The following is a 20,598-nucleotide window of genomic DNA, read 5'->3' as shown; positions in this document are numbered from 1 at the left end:
AACCAACCAGAAAGGGCAGCAGAAATCTGGAAACCTCTCCCTCAAAATATTAATGAGTCCAATCATTGGAAAATTTTGAAACAAAGGTTAAAATGTTTGTTAAGTAAAGGTATTAAGGATTACCAAAGGAAGGTAGAGAGATAGAATGGAGACAGAGATGAATTATGATGCTGCTGGAGGTGGAGAAAACTAGAGGGGCTGAATAGTCTCTTTCTATTTCTCTGTCCCTACATTTATCTTCTTCATTTAACTGGCAAAGCAGATATTCTGCTAAATGTTCATTCCAGTGCAACTATAGAAATGCAGGTAAATAGACTTCTCTGTTGGACCGATGGATCCCTTTTCTGTGACACAGCCTCTCTAGTTCTACGCTAAGTGGCATAAAAAGGTAAGTCCTCCACTGATGTTTTTGATGAAGCGACGAAGAAGATTGATGAAGGCAGAGCAGTGGATGATGTCTATATGGACTTCAGCAGTGCGTTTGAAAAGGCAGACCAGTTAGGAAGGTTAGGTCACATGGAATACTGGGAGAGCTACCCATTTAGATGCAAAATTGGCTTGAAGAGGGTACAGACAGAGGGTAGTGGTGGAGAGGTACTTTTTGGACTGGAGGCCCGTGACCAGTGGTGTGCCACAGGGAACAGGACTGGGTCCACTGCTTTTTGTTGTTTATATAAATGACTTGATGTGAATATAGGAGGTATGGTAAGTAAGTTTGCAGATGACACCAAAATTGGTGGTAGAGTGGACAGTGAAGAAGATTATCTCAGAGTACAATGGGACCTTGATCAGATGGACCAATGGGCCAAGGAATGGCATATGGAGTTTAATTTAGATTAATGTGACTTGCTGCATTTTGGTAAGGGAAATCAGGTCAGGACTTACACACTTAATGGTAAGGTCCTGGGGAGCGTTGATGATCAAAGAGACCTTGGAATGCGGGTTCATAGCTCCTTGAAAGTGGAGTTACAAATAGACAGTGTAGTGAAGAAGGCATTTGGTACACTTGTCTTTATTAGTCTGTGCATTGAGTACAGGAGTTGGGATGTCATGTTCTGGTTGTACAGGACATTGGTTAGGCCATTTTTCAAATACTGTGTGTAATTCTGGTTTCCCTGCTATAGGAAAGATGTTATGAAACTTGAAAGGGTTCAGAAAAGATTTATAAGGATATTGCCAGGATTAGAGGGTTTGAGGTATAGGAAGAGACTGAGTATGCTGGGGCTATTTTCTCTGAAGTGTCAGAGGCTGAGGGGTGAATTTAAAGAGGTTTATAAAATCATGAGGGACATTGGTGGGATGAATAGCCAAAGTCTTTTACTCAGGGTAGGGGTGTCCAAAACTGGAGGGAATATGTTTAAGGTGAGAGGGGAAAGATTTAAAAGGGACCAAAGAGACAACTTTTTCATGCAGAGAGTGGTGCATGTATGGAATGAGCGGCCAGAGAAGGTATTGGAAGCTAGTACAATTACAATGTTTAACAGGCACATGGATGGGTACAGGAATAGGAAGGGTTTAGAGGGAAATGAGCCAATTGCTTGTAAATGGGACGAGATTAATTTAGGATATTTGGTCAGCATGGACGAGGTGGACCAAAAGGTCTGTTTCCATGCTATACATTATGACTCTATGATGTCATGATAAAATAATTGAAATTAGCCATTACTTTTCTATAGCATGAAAAATGTAAAACAAAATTCCTTTGGTACGGAATGGCGCATGCTACACATGTTTGTTGTACCACCCACAGGTTTGTTAGTAACTTTTGTACTTACAGATAAAGAAGTGGCCTTCTCCAGCAGGGGCAAGGCTTCCATACTCAGCTGCCTTACTTGGGTAAGAAGATAAATTGCACAAGGGAGGACCAGCTTGTATACTTAATTTGGCATCTCAGTCAAGAAATAACAAGGCAAGCTAACAACTTTAACTGAATAAAACATCAACAGAGGCTCCATAGAAACATTATAAACACAATGTGACACTGGTCTCTCTGCTATAGGAAGGATGTTGTAAAACTCGAAAGGGTTCAGAAAAGATTAACAAGGATGTTGCCAGGATTGGACGGTTTGAGCAATCGGGAGTGGCTGGGGTTATTTTCCCTGGAACGTCGGAGGCTGAAGGATGACCTTATAAATGTTTATAAAGTCATGAGGGGCATGAATAAGGTAAATAGCCAAGGTCTTTTCCCTAGGGTAGGGTAGTGCAAAACTAAAGGGCATAGCTTTAAGGTGAGAGGGGAAAGATTTAAAAGGCACTTAAGGGGCAATTTTTTCACACAGAGGATGGTCCTTGTATGGAATGAGCTGCCAGAGGAAGTGTTGGATGCTTGCACAATTACAACATTTAAAAAGCACCTGGATGGGTATATGAATAGGAAGGGTTTAGAGGGATATGGACCAAATGCTGGCAAAAAGGCCTAGATTAATTTAGGATATCTATTCGGCATGGATGAGTTAGACTGAAGGGTCAGTTTCCATGCTATACGGCTCTATGAGTCTATGACTTTATGAGCTATTTGTAGCAGGGCTAAAGCAAAAGCAATGTTACAGGGATTGGAAAATACAGTTTTTGTGATGGGCTGGACGTTCACCTTGGGGTCAGATATGACACCAAAATTGCAAAAACCCTGTTTATGTTCTTAAGCAGTTGCGAGGTGGCGAGATGGAGCTGGTAACTGGGGGATGGAGTTAAAAATGGCATCTCTGGAGCTAACCATGGGCTGATCTGAATCTACCCTTTGATCTTGACTGACTAAACCTGGGTTTCCATCTCATTTCAGGTAAAGATGCCAAAAGACTGGAAGCAACTCCTAACAGATAGCCACAGATCCAAATTATAGTGAAGAATAGATCTAAATAGATCTGATTTGACTGATATTTTTGCCCATTTGAACAGCATTCATTGACATTTGTAGCTGCAGTGCTACTCACCAAATACTAAGTTCCTGACCACCCTTTTTGTCTGGAGGGTGTCTGTCTCGAAACAGGATTATTCAGTCAGCCCCTTTCTGACTTTGTGCTAGAGCAAGTAATGATTTTTAAAATTGCATTTTAATTGTATTTGTAAAAAGATTTATATATTGTAGCTGGCCTGGATCAATGGAACTGAAATTGGAGCCGCATTTATTACAGAAATGCATCATTTTTAGATGATTTGAATGATAATTAGGAAGCAAATAAGATGTATTAAACACTAGAGATTGCAGTTTATCACAAAGACAGATGAAAGCAGAAAGCTGCACTGTAACGTTGTTTGTAAAAGGGCAGGAAATGAATTACAGTAAGAGTTTGAACATATACGGTATAAAGATGTATCATGATGCAGCAGCAAGCTGGTTTGCAGAATGCAGTCAAAGGGAAATCGTACAAAGTTGAAAATAGCAGCAGGAGTAGACCATTTGACACCTGGAGCCAACTCCGTCACTCAATAATATTGTGGGCGATCTGTTTGTGTTTCAAATTCTATATTCCCATCCACCCCAATAACATTTAAAACTTTTGCTGAACAAGAATCTATTTACCTCTGCCTTAAAAAAAATTGTCACTTCCATCATCATCTGAGGCAGATTTCCAAAGTCACACAACGTCAGATAAAATGAATTCTTTTCATTTCTGTTCTGTAATGGTGATGCTTAATTTTAAAACAGTGCTCTCTAGTTCTGGACTCAGCCATGAGAGGAATTATCCTTTCCATGCCCACGTTGTCAAGACCATTCAGGGTCCTTTAACTTTCAATTAAATCACCCCACACTCTTAATCTCCAGTGGAAAAAAGCCCAGCCTGTCCAACATAGCAAAACTAGAGTAAGTGGGAATCAGGGATTATTCTACTCTGGTTGAAGTCATAGAATCCCTACAGCATGGAAGCAGGACATTCAGCCCATCAAGTCCATACCAACCCTCCAAAGAGCATTCCACCCATACCAAACCCCAGCCCTGCATTGCCAATGGCTATGCCACCTAGTCTGCAGATCCCTGAACACTATGGGCAATTTAGCATGGCCAATCCACCTAACCTATCTATCTTTGGACCGTGGGAGGAAACCGCAGCACCTAGCAGAAATCCACACAGACACGGGGAGAATGTGCAAACTCCACACAGATAGTCACGCGAGGGTGGAATTGAACCTGGGTCCCAGGCGCTGTGAGGCAGCAGTGCTGACTACTAAGCCACAATGCCACCCACAAGAGTCATAACCTAGAACAACGGATGATGGTTGTGTTTGTGGTAGGATAGTCATCTCAGCTCTAGAAGCTCACTGTGGGAGTTCTTCAGAGTAATGTCCTTGGCTCAACCATCTTCAACTGCCTCATCAATGATGTACTGTCTATCATAACATTAGGAGTGGAGATGTTTGCTCATGATTGCTCAGTGTTCAGCACCATTGTGACTCATCAGATACTGAGGCAGTTTCTGTCCAAATGTAGCATGATGTGGACAATATCCGGGCTTGGGTTGACATGGGGTAAGTTATGCCACACATGTACCAGGCAATGACCACCTCCAGCAAGACAGAATCTGAGCATCAGCCCTTGACATTTGCTGCTAATGCCATCACTGAATCCACAAATTACAACATCTTGGGGATAACCATTGACTACAAACTGAACTGCAGTAGCCTTATGAATACTGTAGCTATAACAGCGCATCAGATATTAGGAATCCTGCAGTGAGTAACTCACCCCTGGATCCCCAAAGCCTGTCCACCACCTACAAGGCACAATTCAGGAGTGTGACAGAATATTCCTTCCTTACTTCGATGGATGCAGCTCCAACATTTCCAAGAAGCTTGATGCCATCCAGGACAAAGCGGTCCACTTGACTGATATCACTTGTACAAATATTCACCTTCTCCACCATTGATGCACAGTGTCAACAAAATGTACCTTCTACAAGATGCATTACAAAAGTCACTAAGGCTCCTAAAACAGCATCTTCCACATCCACAACCACCATCATCTAGAAGGACAAAGGGAGCAGATAAATGGGAACTAACTGCACTAACTGCAAGCTCCCCTCCAAGCCAATCACCATTCTGACTTGGAAATATATCACCATTGCTTCACTGTTGCTGGATCTCCTGAAATTCCCTCCCGAAAGGCATCATGGATAAACCTACACCAAATAGACTACAAGGTGCAGAGCTGGTTCATCCTGAAGGGTCTAGGCCCGAAACGTCAGCCTTTCTGCTCCTATGATGCTGCTTGGCCTGCTGTGTTCATCCAGCTCTGCACCTTGTTGTCTTGGATTCTCCAGCATCTGCAGTTCCTACTATCTCTGACCAAATAGACTCCATTGGTTTAAGAAGGCAGCTCACCACCACCTTCTCAAGGGCAATTAAGAATGGACAATAATTGCTGGTCAGCCAGAGATGCCAACATCCCATGAATGAATAAGAAGAAATCTATTCTCATAAGACAATCACTTCATTCTGTTAAACCTCCTTTGACCTGAATCTGTTTGGAAAGTTCTACAGTACACTTAATGGAAGTCACAACTATGGGACACATGCTGTGTGTGCTCCTGGTCTATATTTGTAATGGCGCACTGAATACTGGGATGATTCTTGTAGACTGAAAGGAGGGTAATATAGTTCCTGCCTTTAAAGAGATGACACAATAGACTCTGGTGAATGTAGGTCATTAGTTCATTTGCAGGAAAGATACCAAATGGTATCATTACAGATGCAATGTATGTGTTTTGATTAGAGATACATTTCAGGACATCCAGCATGGTTTCATATAAAGGAGGATATGTCTTAAACATCTAATTGAAGTTTTGATGAGGTCACCAAGCTGGTGAATGAGGGAAGTAGATTAGACTTTGTCCACTTAGACATCTAAAAGGCCTTTGGGAGGATACTATTTAATGGGGTTTCTCTATAGTATTGAAATCTTTGGCATTACTCGTAATAAGTTGTGCTGAATTGGGAATAGGTTGCAAGGACACTAATAAACATATATTGCAGTCGATTTTCATACCAGTTCTCTTGAATTTTAAGAGTCTGTCTCCTTTTTCAAGCACTGGTCAGATGGGCACTGCTGTGGATCAGTGATAGCATTCTTGCATTTACATCCATTTGAGTCCCTCTCCACAGACTAGGCAATAAAAAATTAAGTTAACCCCCCATTGCAGCGGTGAGGGAATGCTGCACTGTTAAAGGTGCCTCCTTTCAGCTGAGATGCTGTCAACGTTTTCAGGTGAACACAAAAGATCTCATGAGACTATTTTGAAGGAAAGTAGAGATGGTTTCCTGAGCAAAATTTATCTCACAATCAACATAACTAAAGAACAAGATATCTGTTCATTATCACATTACTGTTTGTGGAACCTTGTTGAACATAAACTGGCTGTTTGTTTCCTCACATTAGGACAAGTACTACTCTTGAAATTGCTTTATTATTTTAAAATCACTTTGGGATGGCCTGAGGTTATGAAAGGTGCTATATAAATGCAAGTCTTCCTTTATTTCTTTCCATTTCTGCTCCATGATGCAGGCTGTAAATTTGTAGATTGATTAATGCAAAACATTTAAATGAGATAGATCAGCAGAGTAAGGAACAATCATACTGAATTTATCAGAACATTCATTGCATGAACTTATGATTAAATTATGGCAAGCATAAACAAAATATATCTGAGCAAATAACATGTAGCAGGAGCATGTAAAATATTGAAGCTGGGTAAAAAATCTAATGAAACACTGTCAAATTATTGGATGGATGTATTGAGAGTTACTGATCCTGGGATTATTTGTCAATAAGACTTTAAAAAGATGGGGGTTACTGACCAAACTTGATAGAAATGATAAGTATAATTTTGTCAGCACGCGTGGTGAGAGAGAGGGAAATGTGAAGATGATGAGCTGGAAAGTTGTTGTAATATTGAGTGACATCCCCATAAATGCATGAAAGTAACTTTTCTCATAATACAGGCTACTTCATGGAAGTCTGTCTATGATCATCTATCAGGAAAACCCAAGAGAAAACAAACAACAACTATTTTCAGATCGCCTGGGTCTCCTCTACATTGGGGAGGCAAAATGCACACTGGGTGACAGCTTTGCAGAATAATGATGGTCTGTCTGTAAAATGACCCCAAGCTTCCAGTTTCCTGCCTCTTCAGCACAGCACTATGTTCCCACGCCAACAACTCTGTCTCGGGCCTGCTGCAGTGCTCCAGTGAGGCTCAGTGCAAGATGGAAGAACAGCATTTCATTTTCACTTGCAGCCTTCAGGACTCAATATCGAGTTCAATAATTTTAGGGCTTGAAAACTTTATGCCCTTTACCCACACCCACACCCACATCCCAGGCTATGTTATGACATGGGCTGCTTTCGGCACAGCTAACCTATTTTCCTACTCATTGTCCCCATTATCAACTTTTCTCCTTCCCCAGCTTACTATTAGCCATCCCTTTGTCTGCCTAATTGTCTTTCTTTCTCTCTGGGTTCCATCTCCACCTATTTTCTCACTTCTTTTCCCCCGCACCTCCTGCATTCAACATAAATACCATCATTTCCTGGCCACGATCACTTCTGAAGAAGGGTCACCAGACTCGAAATGTTAACTCTACTTTCTTTTCATAGATGCTGCTAGACCTGCTGAGTTTCTCTAGCAAATTCTGTTTTTCTTTGATATGTTCAACATCTGCAGTTCTTTATTTTGTTTTCAGATCTGTTACTTCGCTGCACTCCTGGTGCTCTGTATAAATTTGTATGACTCCAATGATTATAGGTAGTAATAATCCATGATGATAGTCCCAACCTGATTCAAGGCATAAAAGGTACCTATATGGCTTAGTTGGTAACCTCTGAATTAGAAGATTGTAAGTGTGGATGTAAGTATGATTTTGGTCAACACTGCAGTGCAGGACATGGGGAGTACTGCACTGCCAAAGCCACTGTCTCCTTGGTGAGATGTTAAACTGAAGCCTCATCTTCCTTCATAGGCAAACATGAAGAGGTTCCATTATTTCAATGAAGAGCAAGGGAACTCTCCTCAGTGCCCTCACGCATAGTCTAGAAATTAGGGCCAGACCATTCAGGAGAGATATTAGAAATCACTTCTACACACAAAGGATGGTAGAGATTTGGAACTGTCTTCCACAAACAGCAGTTGATGCAAGATCAGTTGTTAATTTTAAATCTGAGATACATAATTTTTGTTAAGCAATGACATCAAGGGATATCTAAGTGTGGAACTGCAGGAGACAGGCAAGGTCCTCAATGAGTATTTCTCCTCTGTGTTTACCATGAAGGAAGACATGAAGACTTGGCAACTTGAGGAAGTTATTGGCAATATCTTGGGGACAGTCCTTATCACAGTACAGGAGGTGTTGGAAGTATTAGAATGTATGAAGGTGGATAAATCTCCTGGTCCTGATCAGATATATCCAAGAATCCTGCAAGAGGACAGAGAAGAAATTGCAGGGGCCCTGGCTGATATATTTGCATCATCATTAGCAACTGGTAAGGTCCTGGAAGACTTGAAGGTAGTGAATGTAGTGCCCTTATTCAAGAAGGGCTGCAAAGAAAAACCTGGGAATTATAGTCCAGTAAGCTTGACATCTACGGTAGGTAAATTACTTAAGAAGATTCTGAGGAATAAGACGTACATGCATTTAGAAAGACAGGGTTTGATTAGGAGTAGTGACCATGGCTTTGTGCGTGGGACATCATGCCTCGCAAATTTGTTAGAGTTCTTCGATGAAGTGACCAGGAAATTTGATGAGGGCAGGGTGGTAGACATAGTTTATATCGGTTTCAGTAAGGCCTTTGATAAGGTTGCACATGGTAGGCTGCTCTGGAAGGATGGATCAGATAGAATCTAGGGACAGTTGGAAAATTGGATACACAATTGGCTTGATGGTAGGAAGCAGAGAGTAATAGTGTAAGGGTGCTTGTCTTGCTGGAGGCCTGTGACTAGTGGTGTGTCTCAGGGGTCAGTGTTGGGCCCACTGCTGTTTGTTATCTATATCAATGATTTGGATGAGAATGTACAAGGCATGATTAGTAAGCTTGTGGATGACAGTAAAACAGGCAGTATTGTAGACAGTGAGGAAGGTTATCAGAAATTGCAGCAGAATCTTGATCAGCTGGGTTGTGGGCCAAGAAATGGCAAATGGAATTTAATATAGATAAGTGTCAGGTGTTACATTTTGGAAAGTCAAATCAAGGTAGGAAGTTCACGGTGAATGGTAGGGCCTTAAGGAGTTGAATGGAACAGAGGGACCTTGGAGTTCAGGTGCACGGTTCTCTGAAAGTGGAGTCATAGGTAGACAGGGTAGTGAACAAGGCTTTTGGTACACTGGCCTTCATCAGTCAGGGCACTGAGTGTAGAAGTTGGGAAGTTATGTTGCAGTTGTAGAGGATGTTGGTGAGGCTGTACTTGGAGTATTGTGTTCAGTTTTGGTCACCTTACTATAGGGAGGATGTTATTAAACTGGAAAGAGTGCAGAAGAAATTTACAAGGATTTTACCGGGACTCAAGAGACTGAGTTATATGGAGAGGTTTGACAAGTTAGGACCTTTTTCTTTAGAGTGTAAGAGACTAAAGGGGTATTTTATCGAAGTGTTAAGATCATGAGAGGTATGGATAGGGTGAACGCACTCAGTGTCTTTCCCAGAGTTGGGGAGTCAAGGACTAGAGGCCATCAGTATAAGGTAAGAGGGGAAAGAATACATGGGAACCTGAGGGGCAACTTTTTTACACCGAGGGTGCTACGCATATGGAATGAGCTGCCAGCGGAAGTGGTTGAGACAGGTACTTTAACAACATTTAAAAGGCATTTGGGCGAATACATGGATTGGAAAGGCTTAGAAGGATATGGGCCAAGTGCAGGGAAGTGGAGTTAGTGTGTTTGGACATTTTGGTCGGCATGGACAAGTCTGCGCTGACAGACCTCTCTCTGTGCTGTAGGACTCTATGACTCTATATGGGTCAAAAGGCAGGTATATGGAGTTAGGCCACAAATTAGCCATGATCTCATTGAATGGCAGAACAGGATGAAGGAGCTGAATGGTTTACTCCTGCTCTGATATTCCTAACCCTTAACAGAATCACCAAAACATGATGTGATCACTATCACACTTTTGATCATGGAATCTTGCTACACATTGATTGGTTGCTATGTTTCTTTATTACAGCAGCAACTAGATTTCAAAACTACTTCACTGGCTGTAAACTGAGGATGTTCTGAGTTCAAGAAAGGTGCTATGCAAATATACCCTTTACTTTGACTTATGCTTCCAATGGTAATACATCAGAAACCGACTAATTATACAAAAAGATGTCCTTTGTACCTTTTACCACCAATAACAAATTGCATTTAAGGGTAAAAGCTGTACAATAGGAGAGGCTTTTCTTGCATATTTCAAAGTATATCTCTGATGCAGTTTAAAGGTGATTAAATATCACAAGGTACTTCACAGAAGCATTACAAAGAAAATATGGCACCAAGTCACATATGAGAGTATTAGGTCAGATGACCATAAGATTGATCAAATGAATAGGCTTTAAGGATTGTTTTAAAGGAGGAAGACATGGCATTCAGAGTTGGTTCACACAGACTACTTGTCTGGAGGTTGGGTATCAGAAATGAGACATGAGATATGAGGAAACAGAATCTAAAGCATAGATTCCATCTGCTAAAATTGAATCCACACTGTCACATGGCAGTCACAGCATTAATATAGAACTCTTCTCTTACCCAGTTCTCTTCACCAGGGACAGTGGATGCAGAACCAAAGGAAAGAACAACTACATTTTCTTGTACTCATTTTTTTTTAAGATAGAAAATTAGAATTAGGGACACCAATTTTGGTTTGTCATCTAAGCTGAACTTTCCTGTTGGTTGCCTGTAGTGGAGTTGCATTACTTCCAAACATGCAGGTTATTATGAGAGGTGACTTGATAGAGGTGTACAAGATGATGAGAGGCATAGATAGAGTGGATAGCCAGAGACTTTTTCCCAGGGTGGAAATGACTATCACGATGGGGCATAATTTTAAGATGATTGGAAGAAGGTATAGGGGAAATATCAAAGGTAGGTTCTTTACACAGAGAGTGGTGGCTGCGTGGAATGCACTGCCAGCAGTGGTGGTGGAGTCAGATACATTAGGGGCATTTAAGTGACTCTTGGATAGGCACATGGATGATAGTAAAATGAAGGGTATGCAGGTTGGTTTGATCTTAAAGTAGGATAACAGGTGGCACAACATCATGGGCCAAAGGGCCTGTACTGTGCTGTACTGTTCTATGTTCTCTGGTAGAGTGTTAGACTTCCAGGGTGTACTAAGACGAGCTGTAACATCAGTTTGAGGACTCTGATGCAAAATTAATCACCAACTGGTTGAAAATTTCAGTATTCAGGTTTTGTCCAGTTGTTCAGGGACAGCTGAAGCCCATGTGAAAAAGCAGATGAGCTATTTTTCTCTGAATTATAGAGGGGCAGGAGTCTTCCCATTCAACTCCAGTAACAATTCCCCTTTCTCTACAATTTCCCAGGACTAACCTATGGGTAGACTTGATATCAGTCCAGCCAGAATTCCAAGATTCCAACCAGCGAGCTACAGTGGGGGACTTGATTGCTGTCTGCAGCTTACTGGGCACAGTCAGGTGAGGACCAGTTATATTTGATATTTGCGACAACACCTTTGTTTGGGTGTATGTGACAAATTTCCTCACACTTGACAGATGGGGTTGGTGGTGGTGGGGTGTGAAGGGAAATTCAAACTTCTTCCCAAACATGCTACAGGGAAACAACCTTTAATTTCTCAGCATTGCTCAGCTACACCACAGACATTTAAAATAAACTAAAAGCACATCTACTGTGTAAGACTACTTTGAATATTAAATAAATAAATTGCTCACAATCTCTTGTTGTCTCCTGACTCATTTTTCACAGTTGGCTAATACTAGATTGTATTTCTAAGCTGCATTGATGTGGTGACCAGTCAGTAAAGGACAATAATGAGTAGATAATGTCAGAAATGCAACACCTTATTAAATTATGATAGCCATTTGGACCATAGCATATGCAGAATGCTAGAGAGATTTTTCAGAAATCGAACTGATTCAAATTCCCATATTTATATCTGAACTTGATTTCAACCACAGCAATAATCAATTTCATAATCTCTAAAGCTCTCTCGACAATTACTATGATAGATGCTCACACAGTAAGGCCCTAACACATCTGGCTTGTAATCAAAAGCAAGCGACATTTGCTTTGTGTTGCTTTCTGAAGCAGCACTAATGCAGAAAATCAGATTACAGTGGTGACAGGCCTAAAGAGGCCTGTTCTTCAAAGTGCTTCCAGTAATTTGAATCCATGTGCAATGCTGTCAGGTTATATGTATTCATCTCTCCAGTGTCCAAAGCATAACATTTCCGATTTATATGATTTAAACTTTGAACCAGGCAGCATTGTTTATAGCCTTGAGTTATGGAAACTACTGAAACTATAGTCCAGGCTTTACATTGGATTGCATTCATTATATATCACAGAAATAGCTCATTTGGCCTAACTAGTCAAAAATATAATATTAATGTATTTGAAGCAAATTGTGGTCTAGACTTCTCATTAGAGAGTAGTAGATAAAGAGAGTATTTTTTCATTAAAGACTGTTTATGCTATGTGCCCTGAATACTTTTAAAAAGATTTTGGCACGAACATCCCATTAACAACTGAAGTAAAGAACCTAAGGATATGTACAGGCATAGCTGACAAAAATTTCAATGGAACATAGTGACTCCTGTTTATCTGGAACCATAAACACAGCACCTATTGTTAGTTTGCACAGTACTAACTGTAATAGAGTCATAGAGTCATGCAACATTGAATCAGACCTTCGATCCAACTCATCCATGCTGACCAAGTTTCCCAAATGAAACTAATCTGACTTGCCTGTGTTTGGCCCATTTCGCTCTAAATGTTCCCTATCAACATATCTGTCCAAATGTCTTTTAAATGTTGTAACTGTACCTGCATCTATCACTTCCTCTGGCAGTTCATTCCACATTCAAATCAGCCACTGTGTGAAGAAGTTGCCCTTCAAGATTTAAAAGTTCTCTGGGGAAAAGACCTTTGCTATTCATCTTATCTATGACCCTTATAGTTTTATAAACCTTTATAAGGTCACCCCTCAACCTCCTTTGTCCCAGAGAAATAAGTCCCAGCCTATCCCAATGACTCAGACCTTCCAGTCCCAGCAACATTCTGGTAAATCTTTGCAGAACCCTCTCCAATTTAATAATATTTTTCATTCATTCACAGAATGAGAGCATTACTGGCTGGGCCAGCACTTATTGCCCCTCCCTAAATGCCCAGAGAGCAGTTAAGATTCAACCACATTGGTTGTGTGTCTGGAGTCACATGTAGGCCAGACCAGATGGCAGTTTCCTTCCCTAAATGACATTAGTAAACCAGATGGATTTTTATAACCATTGACAATTCTTAATTCTAGATTTTTATTGAATTCAAATTCTGCCAACTGCCATAGTGGGATTGGAACCCAGATCCCCAGGACATTACTTGGGTCTCTGAATTAACAGTTCAGTGATAATACCATTAGGCCATCACCTCCTACATAATATCCAGCCTATAGCAGGGTGACCAGAACGATACACAATGCTCCAAAAGTGGCCACACCAACATTCTGCATAACCTCAACATGATGTCCCAACTCCTATACTCAATGATGTGAGCAATGAAGGCAAACGTGATAAATGCCTTCTTAACCACCCTGTCTACCTGTGATGCAACTTTTAAAGAACTATGTACCCAGGTCTCTCTGTTCAACACCGCTATTCAGGGCCCTACCATTAACTGAATAAGTCCTGGCTTATTCACTTTACCAAAATGTAACACCTCAGATTTATCAAAATTAAACTCCACCTGCCAAACCTCAGCCCATTGTTCAAATTTGGATGACAGAATTGTAGTTTAATATGTGAAATGTTAGGAAATGTTCTCTTTTTAAACCTTTTCTCGGTGTCTCCTCCTTTCACAGGAAATTAGGTAGATAATAACTTGTTCAAGGAGTTTGAGAACAACTTTTGTGCAGGTTTTCTCGGGCTCCACAGTGACACCAGAAAATTCCTGTTCAGTTACTTCAAACAGTGCCACAGTCCTAAACTGAAGGTCCATGCAACAATAAAGGTGGTTTCACTTTTGAAATCCATAGAAAACCTTGAAATAAATGTGACTCAGAGAAGCTTATACTACAGGGAAGGCCATTTGGTCATATGTATCTATGCTAGCCCTTTTGAAAGAGCTATCTAATTAGCTCATTTCCCCAGTTTTTTTTGATATACCCTGGTAAATCTTTGCTTTTCAGACCTTTCCAATTCTCTACTGAAAGTTACTACTGGATCTGTTTTCATTACCAATTCAGGGTAATGTAATTCCATTATCTTAAATATGTATCCTCTGGCAACTGACCCACTTGTCAAATTGAACAGATCCTTTTCATTTGCCCCAGTAAAACGTCTCATAATTTCGAACATCTGTAATAAATCTCCACCTAATTTTCTCTCCTCTAAGGTATTAAGTAGAATGATTCAAACTTCTTTCATGTTACAACTCTGAAATTCTACGTCCCTGATATTATCCTGGCAAATCTCATTCATACTCTTTCCAAATAAATTATATCTCTGTTGAATTAACCTCTTCTGCTTGAATACTTCAACAGTTAAATGAGATGAAAATAATCACATTAAGTGTTTGATGCAATAGCATGGAAACAACTATTCCATGTAAATAAATCCTTTCCTTAAGGAGCAAGGTAGAATAATGGTTATGTCACTTGACTAGTAATCTAGAGGACCAGGCTAACGTTCTGGGAACCTAGACTAGTCTCCCACCAAGGTACATGGTTAAATTTAGTTTCATAGAATCTGGAATTAAGAGCTCCTGCCTAATGGTGACCATATCAATTGTCCAAAACAAAAAGTCTGGTTCACAAACATCCTACAGAGAAGGAAATATATCATCCTTACCTGGTAGTGCTAAGCTGCCTTCTTGAATTGCTGCCATTCTTGGGTCGCAGGAACATCCAGAAATGTGAGGGAGGGAAAACCAGGATTTCGACCCAATGACACTGAAGGAACAGTGGTATATTTCCATATCAGAATGGTGAAAGCTTGGAAGGGAACTTGTAGGTGGTGGTGTTCCATGCATCTGCAGCCCTTGTCCTTCAAGGTAGTGGAGATCACAGTTTTGAAGCACATTCTAGAGGAGCCCTGTTAAGTTATGCAATGCATCTTGTAGATGATGTACATTGCTACCAATGATGACAGTGGCAAAGACATTAAAAATAAAGGGATAATAGTTGGAGATGAAACCAGGCCCAGGAACAAAAATCACAGGATCTGGTACTCAGCCCCTAACACAAGCATTGCCTCCACACCGTCAATGTGAGCACAGGGCCATTGCCTCTAACTCAAGCACAGCTGCTCCCCCTAGAGCTTCAGTCCGAGGTTATTGGATGCTGATGTAATCCTCTATCCTGGGCAGTGGATGAAACTATATTTGAAACTATATAGCTGTTCTTTCAGTCTTGCTACGTCAAAATCGTTCAATTCCCTTCTTAACAACATTGTGTATGTACTTACAACCCATGGACTACAGCAATTCAAGGCAATAATTCAGTACCATCTTCTCAAAGACAATTAGGCAGCAAGCAATAAATGGTAGCTGAACCAGTGATGCTGACATCCCATGAATACATAAATAAAAACTCTTCTTCACAATTCCCAATCTCAGTTGTGAGCTGTTCTTTGTGGATTGAGTTGAAGCAGAAGTCGCTGAATGAATATCAACCATTCTTGTAAACATTACTGAAAGAGTAACAAGTGAGATACTGCAATCCCCTCCTACGTTCTTTAATACTGTCTCATACTGGGAGATTAATGAATAAAAGGATGAAATCATGTTGTACTATTGCAAAGTTAATTCTCTGAGGTAATGTTCTATGGTCACAATGAACTCTGTATTTTGAATTTGTCAGTGATTCACATTTCACTTAAATCAACAGCCAGAGGGGAAGGAGCGCAAGAGAGTCCACATATCATGTTCATACATAATTCATACAGAATTAAATCAGATTACAGTGGTGTCCCTACTTTTAGATGTTCAACCATGCATCCTTCGATTAACTCCTCAATGTCAATTCACAATTGTAAACAGAGGTATACATACCTGGTACAACACCATTGGTAGCAATTGCACTCATCGAGATTGCTGTTAACATAGTCTGAAAAAGAAATGAAGGTGTAAAGTCAAATGAGAGGATGGATCGTTAATTTCAGGGTTGATCTATAGAAAGCACATCTCAAAATTAACTGTTTAATTGGTCATTTGTCATTGGGCTTTGAGAAACTCCTGAAGGGCAAATAATGAAACCATGAGGTTGACTATCGATCCAGGGTTGGAATTCAATGCTAGGATAATTCCTGGTCCTGATCCCATACCTTATCTGCATTGCACATGTGGCATGATGCAAATACTAATTTCCAGTCATTAGAAAGCTTGGTTTTTAATTATTGTTGTCAAACACAAGCAGGAGGCTGGAGCTGCCTACTAAGCATGAGTGGCAAAAGCAGATAGCAACCATTTTGGGGTCTGCTGCTGCCTTGCAGAAGAAAGGAGGCCGCGCTTCAGTGTGTTAACAGCTTCACTTTGCTCAAAGGTGGCTACAAGGTCAAGTGAAAGGTGCTGAACTCAATGTGGGGCATAACCCCTCTTACCAAGAATTTCTTATCACAGAAAGACATACTTAAATGTTCTCATGCATCAACAGCCATGCACCAATGTGCATCAGTCTATTTGCATTTTAGATTTACAAAATGAAAATCAACTTTTGACTCACCCCACCCAACCCCCCTCCACCCTGCCCCCCGGCTCTACAAGAAGCTCGGTGAAGGACTTAACAGTTAAAATTGGATGCATGTGAGCTCCTACAATATACATGGATATAAGCCTTGTGACCAGGAGCTTTATCCTATCTGAAATGTTCTTATATCTTTTTGATTTCTTTTTTCAAATGTCTTGCCACCGTGTAATGTGGTTGTAGCAAATACTGAAGCCAGGTAACAATTCCATATTTTTGTCATTACCTGTGTGTTCAATTTGTGTGTCCCTTATGGTCTTATCTTGATTTTTCTTTTATTATTAAGAGTCTATAGTATTTCTTCATTTTTATTCCTTGATAATTTCAGGCTGTTAGATAAAACATTAACATTTCTGGATAATGTAATCTTATTGTTTTGATTGCTTACTAATTTTCTTTTCTAACCTCCTCATATTTCATTTTGTTATCCTCTTCTCTGGTCTTTAAGCATTTGGTGTGTGATTTTAATGTCATTCCTGTCTCTTGATTTAACTATTGTCTTTCAATGTTGGCTAATTTGGCCTTGCTTTTCAGCAAAAAAATTTCACCATATATTTCTATATGTGTATAAAATATTATAAAACTACATTTTTCACCATTTTAAATATTTTCTGTTGCTGTTCTATCTGTTCAAATTCACCAAAATTTGTCATTTTGTCCCCCAAGCTTATTTTCCCTACTTCTAGCCTCATCCTTGGTTCTAAATATTTGGTAACTGTCCATCAGGAGTACTTGCACTCAAAGGATATGCATGGCTTTCCCTACCAAAAAAGATGCTTTAGCCTCAGATTGCAGCTCATCTAGGAAAACAAAAACTATATGCAAGACAATCATAGAATCCCCACAGTGTAGAAGCAGGCTATTCAGCCCATCCCAAAGAGGATCTCATCTGGACCCAGATCCCAACTCTGTCCCTGTAATCCTGCATTTCCCATGGTTAATCCACCTACTTTACACATCTTTGGACACAATGGGCAGCTTAGCACGGCAAATCCACCTAACCTACACATCTTTGGACTGTGGGAGGAAACCAGACCACATGGAGGAAACCCATGCAGACACAGGGAAAATGTACAAACTCCACACAGTCAGTTGCCCGAGGGTGGAATCTTACCCAGGTCCCTAGCGCAATGATGTAGTGGTGCTAATCGCTGAGCCACCATGTCACCCCTACAATGGAAGCAGTTTCAATTACTTTTGTGTAATAACTATCTCAAGAATCTCAGAACTATGATGACCTGGGGTAGAGCGCAACAGAGACTGGTGTAATTATTTTGTCATTCCTTTATAAACGATAGTCCGATAATTCTATTCAGCGTTAGAACATTTTGGAGTGGATTTGTCATGACTTCTGGCACCCCTTGACCTTCACAACTCTATCAGTTTTTAACAGAGATTCTCTTAAAAAAAATTAGATTGAATTTTATCAAAGCTTGGCTCATTGTTAATTTCTTGGAGTTTCATGAAGGATTTCTCACCATGAGGCCTAGTAAGTTTTCTGACACAATTTCACACTGCTCACCTCAATATACCTCAATGGCATCATGCTTGCAATATTGTGCGCCCATCAGCACTGCAAGTACTTGCTACTGCCAGGACCTTCCTGCTGCAGTGCCTTATTTAAACCCCAGTTGGGCACCAAGTCAAGTACTGCCAGTCAGGAACAGATTTTCACAATTGAGGTGGGGGAAGAACTGTCCCAAGATGGATGACAGAGACAAGTTGGCTGCTAGATTAGCTGCTAGGCTAGTGGAGGTCCTGGTGGATAGGGTGGAACAGAGGAGATCACAATAACAGATCCTGCCAGTCTGGTCTGAACTTGAGTCGGTGCTGTGTCTACACTCTGAAGAATGTCCCATGAAGGTTAGTGACCCTCTGTGCTCTGCAAACATAGGTGCCATCATTATCTTTCTGCTACCTCACACTCTCTCTAGCTCTGCTACTGCATCCACCTTCCACCGAAGCTCACAGTCTTCCACTGTCTCCAACGCAGTACAGCATTTCCTCTCATTCATATTCAACCATCCTCAATGTTTCAGACTTGTATTGCCTCTACGCCCTTTGCACTGCTTACTCACTCACTCAGGAGATCTTACCACTTATCCCCCACCTGCACAAAAACTAACTGCTGTGTCAGCCACTTTCAATTCCTCAATTCCTCCCTTTGTCTCATTCTAGGAGAAAATAACCAACAAGAGGATGGACAGATGGATGATAAGTGCCCATTTTCCTTCTCTTTGCCTTCCACAAGGTTTGAACCCTTGCTCTGGTTGGAGAGGGCTGTGTCTGCTCATGTGGTGATGCTGAGACCTCCATGTCCCTATAACCAAGTGAAATATATTGTCAAATGCTTCACTGCGCTCCCATTACCACCACTGTGAATCTATCTTTTACTTCTATTCCTATTTTGTAACTCATTCTCTCTCGCCTCCTGAAGAGACAAGTGACATCCATGAACAGACCAACCCGTCAGGACATCATTTCTTCCTCCATTTCTGAGGAAAAAGGCATAGATCTCTCAGGGGAACCCTAACTCCTGAACCAACTCAGATATCTACTCCTCGTTGGGTATGTTGGCTACTATAGAATTGGCCACATACCCTGGTGAGAACATTACTGCCATGTTGCTGAAGCTGGTTGAGGAAGAAATGCCCTAAATTGCAGGTACAAGGAGGACTGTCAAAGACTAAGCACTTGATCAGCCCCAGATAGTAGGTGACCCCATGGCATCAGCCGTTAAAATTTGCACAGGAACAGCAGGCAGGTTAGTGAGAGGCACTCGGCAAACTGAAAGGTTGAAGGAGTTAACCAATATTCTACACAAAGCTGCTCCCAGCATGTGCACATTTGGGGCTCCCTTCATGGACAAGTTGATGGCTGCCATGGTGACCCAAATTCAGCAAACTTGGTGGTTGCTGGATATATGTACACTCCATCATTCTAGCCACTGGTGCTCAGCACCAACAGCGAGGCCATAACAACAAGTACCCAACACACTGGAAAATGGTATGATTGGTTTGTGGTCTAATTGTGGAGTTAGCAGCTCCTGCAGGCTAGGAAAGTGAATGCTACTTTGCCAACCAGAGTGAATCTTTCTAGCCTACTTGACATTATTTGTGTTTCAGAGCTATTGTTCGGATTGATTTGTAATGTTGAATGAGAGAGTAAAATTTGCTTGGGGCCAGGATTTTTAGTAGGTCAATGCATGGCTCCCAACCAACTCATTTCTTTAAATGCTCATCTCCACATTTTAATCCTTGAATCCCAGGCAATCCACACGGTCATTCCAAACATATCATGCCCTGTACCCCCTCATCGAGACCCAGGATAGTAGTAACTGTTGATGAACCTTCCCTTGCTGTTCCCCTTACCTTCTTGCACTCTATTATTTCCCATCCATATATGTTGAGTTCCTCCTGTTTACAATTGTTATGCCCTCTGCATCCAAACATGTAGCCTCCAATGTCCACCATGAACTTCCATAGTGTCCCTATCGTAACAGCGGCCTCTGATAAACCTTCCTTAACTTTCAATGAGCAGACCCCCTGGACTGACCATGGCACACCACTCCCAACTGAGTTGCAAGAGATAGTAGGAACTGCCGATGCTGGAGTCTGAGATAACAAGGTGTGGAGCTGGATGAACACAGCAGGCCAGGCAGCATCAGAGAAGCAGGAAAGCTGACATTTCGGGTTGGGACCCTT

General features: G+C 41.1%; 1 protein-coding gene across 1 annotated transcript in view; it reads right to left on the bottom strand.

The window, feature by feature from the left end:
* The window catches only part of LOC109911932 (solute carrier family 12 member 5-like), a 328,602-nt gene that overhangs the window by 172,464 nt on the left and 135,540 nt on the right, over positions 1-20,598 (bottom strand). Inside the window, 1 exon segment of the mRNA XM_048608592.1 lies at positions 16,204-16,258. Coding sequence (XP_048464549.1) covers positions 16,204-16,258 — 55 coding nt within the window.

The sequence above is a fragment of the Rhincodon typus genome, chromosome 19, assembly GCF_021869965.1.
Source record: "Rhincodon typus isolate 14 chromosome 19, sRhiTyp1.1, whole genome shotgun sequence".
In the NCBI taxonomy this organism is placed as follows: Eukaryota; Metazoa; Chordata; class Chondrichthyes; order Orectolobiformes; family Rhincodontidae; genus Rhincodon; species Rhincodon typus.
The sequence above is the reverse complement of the archived record's forward strand: the minus strand, read 5'-3'. Positions and strand labels throughout refer to the sequence as shown.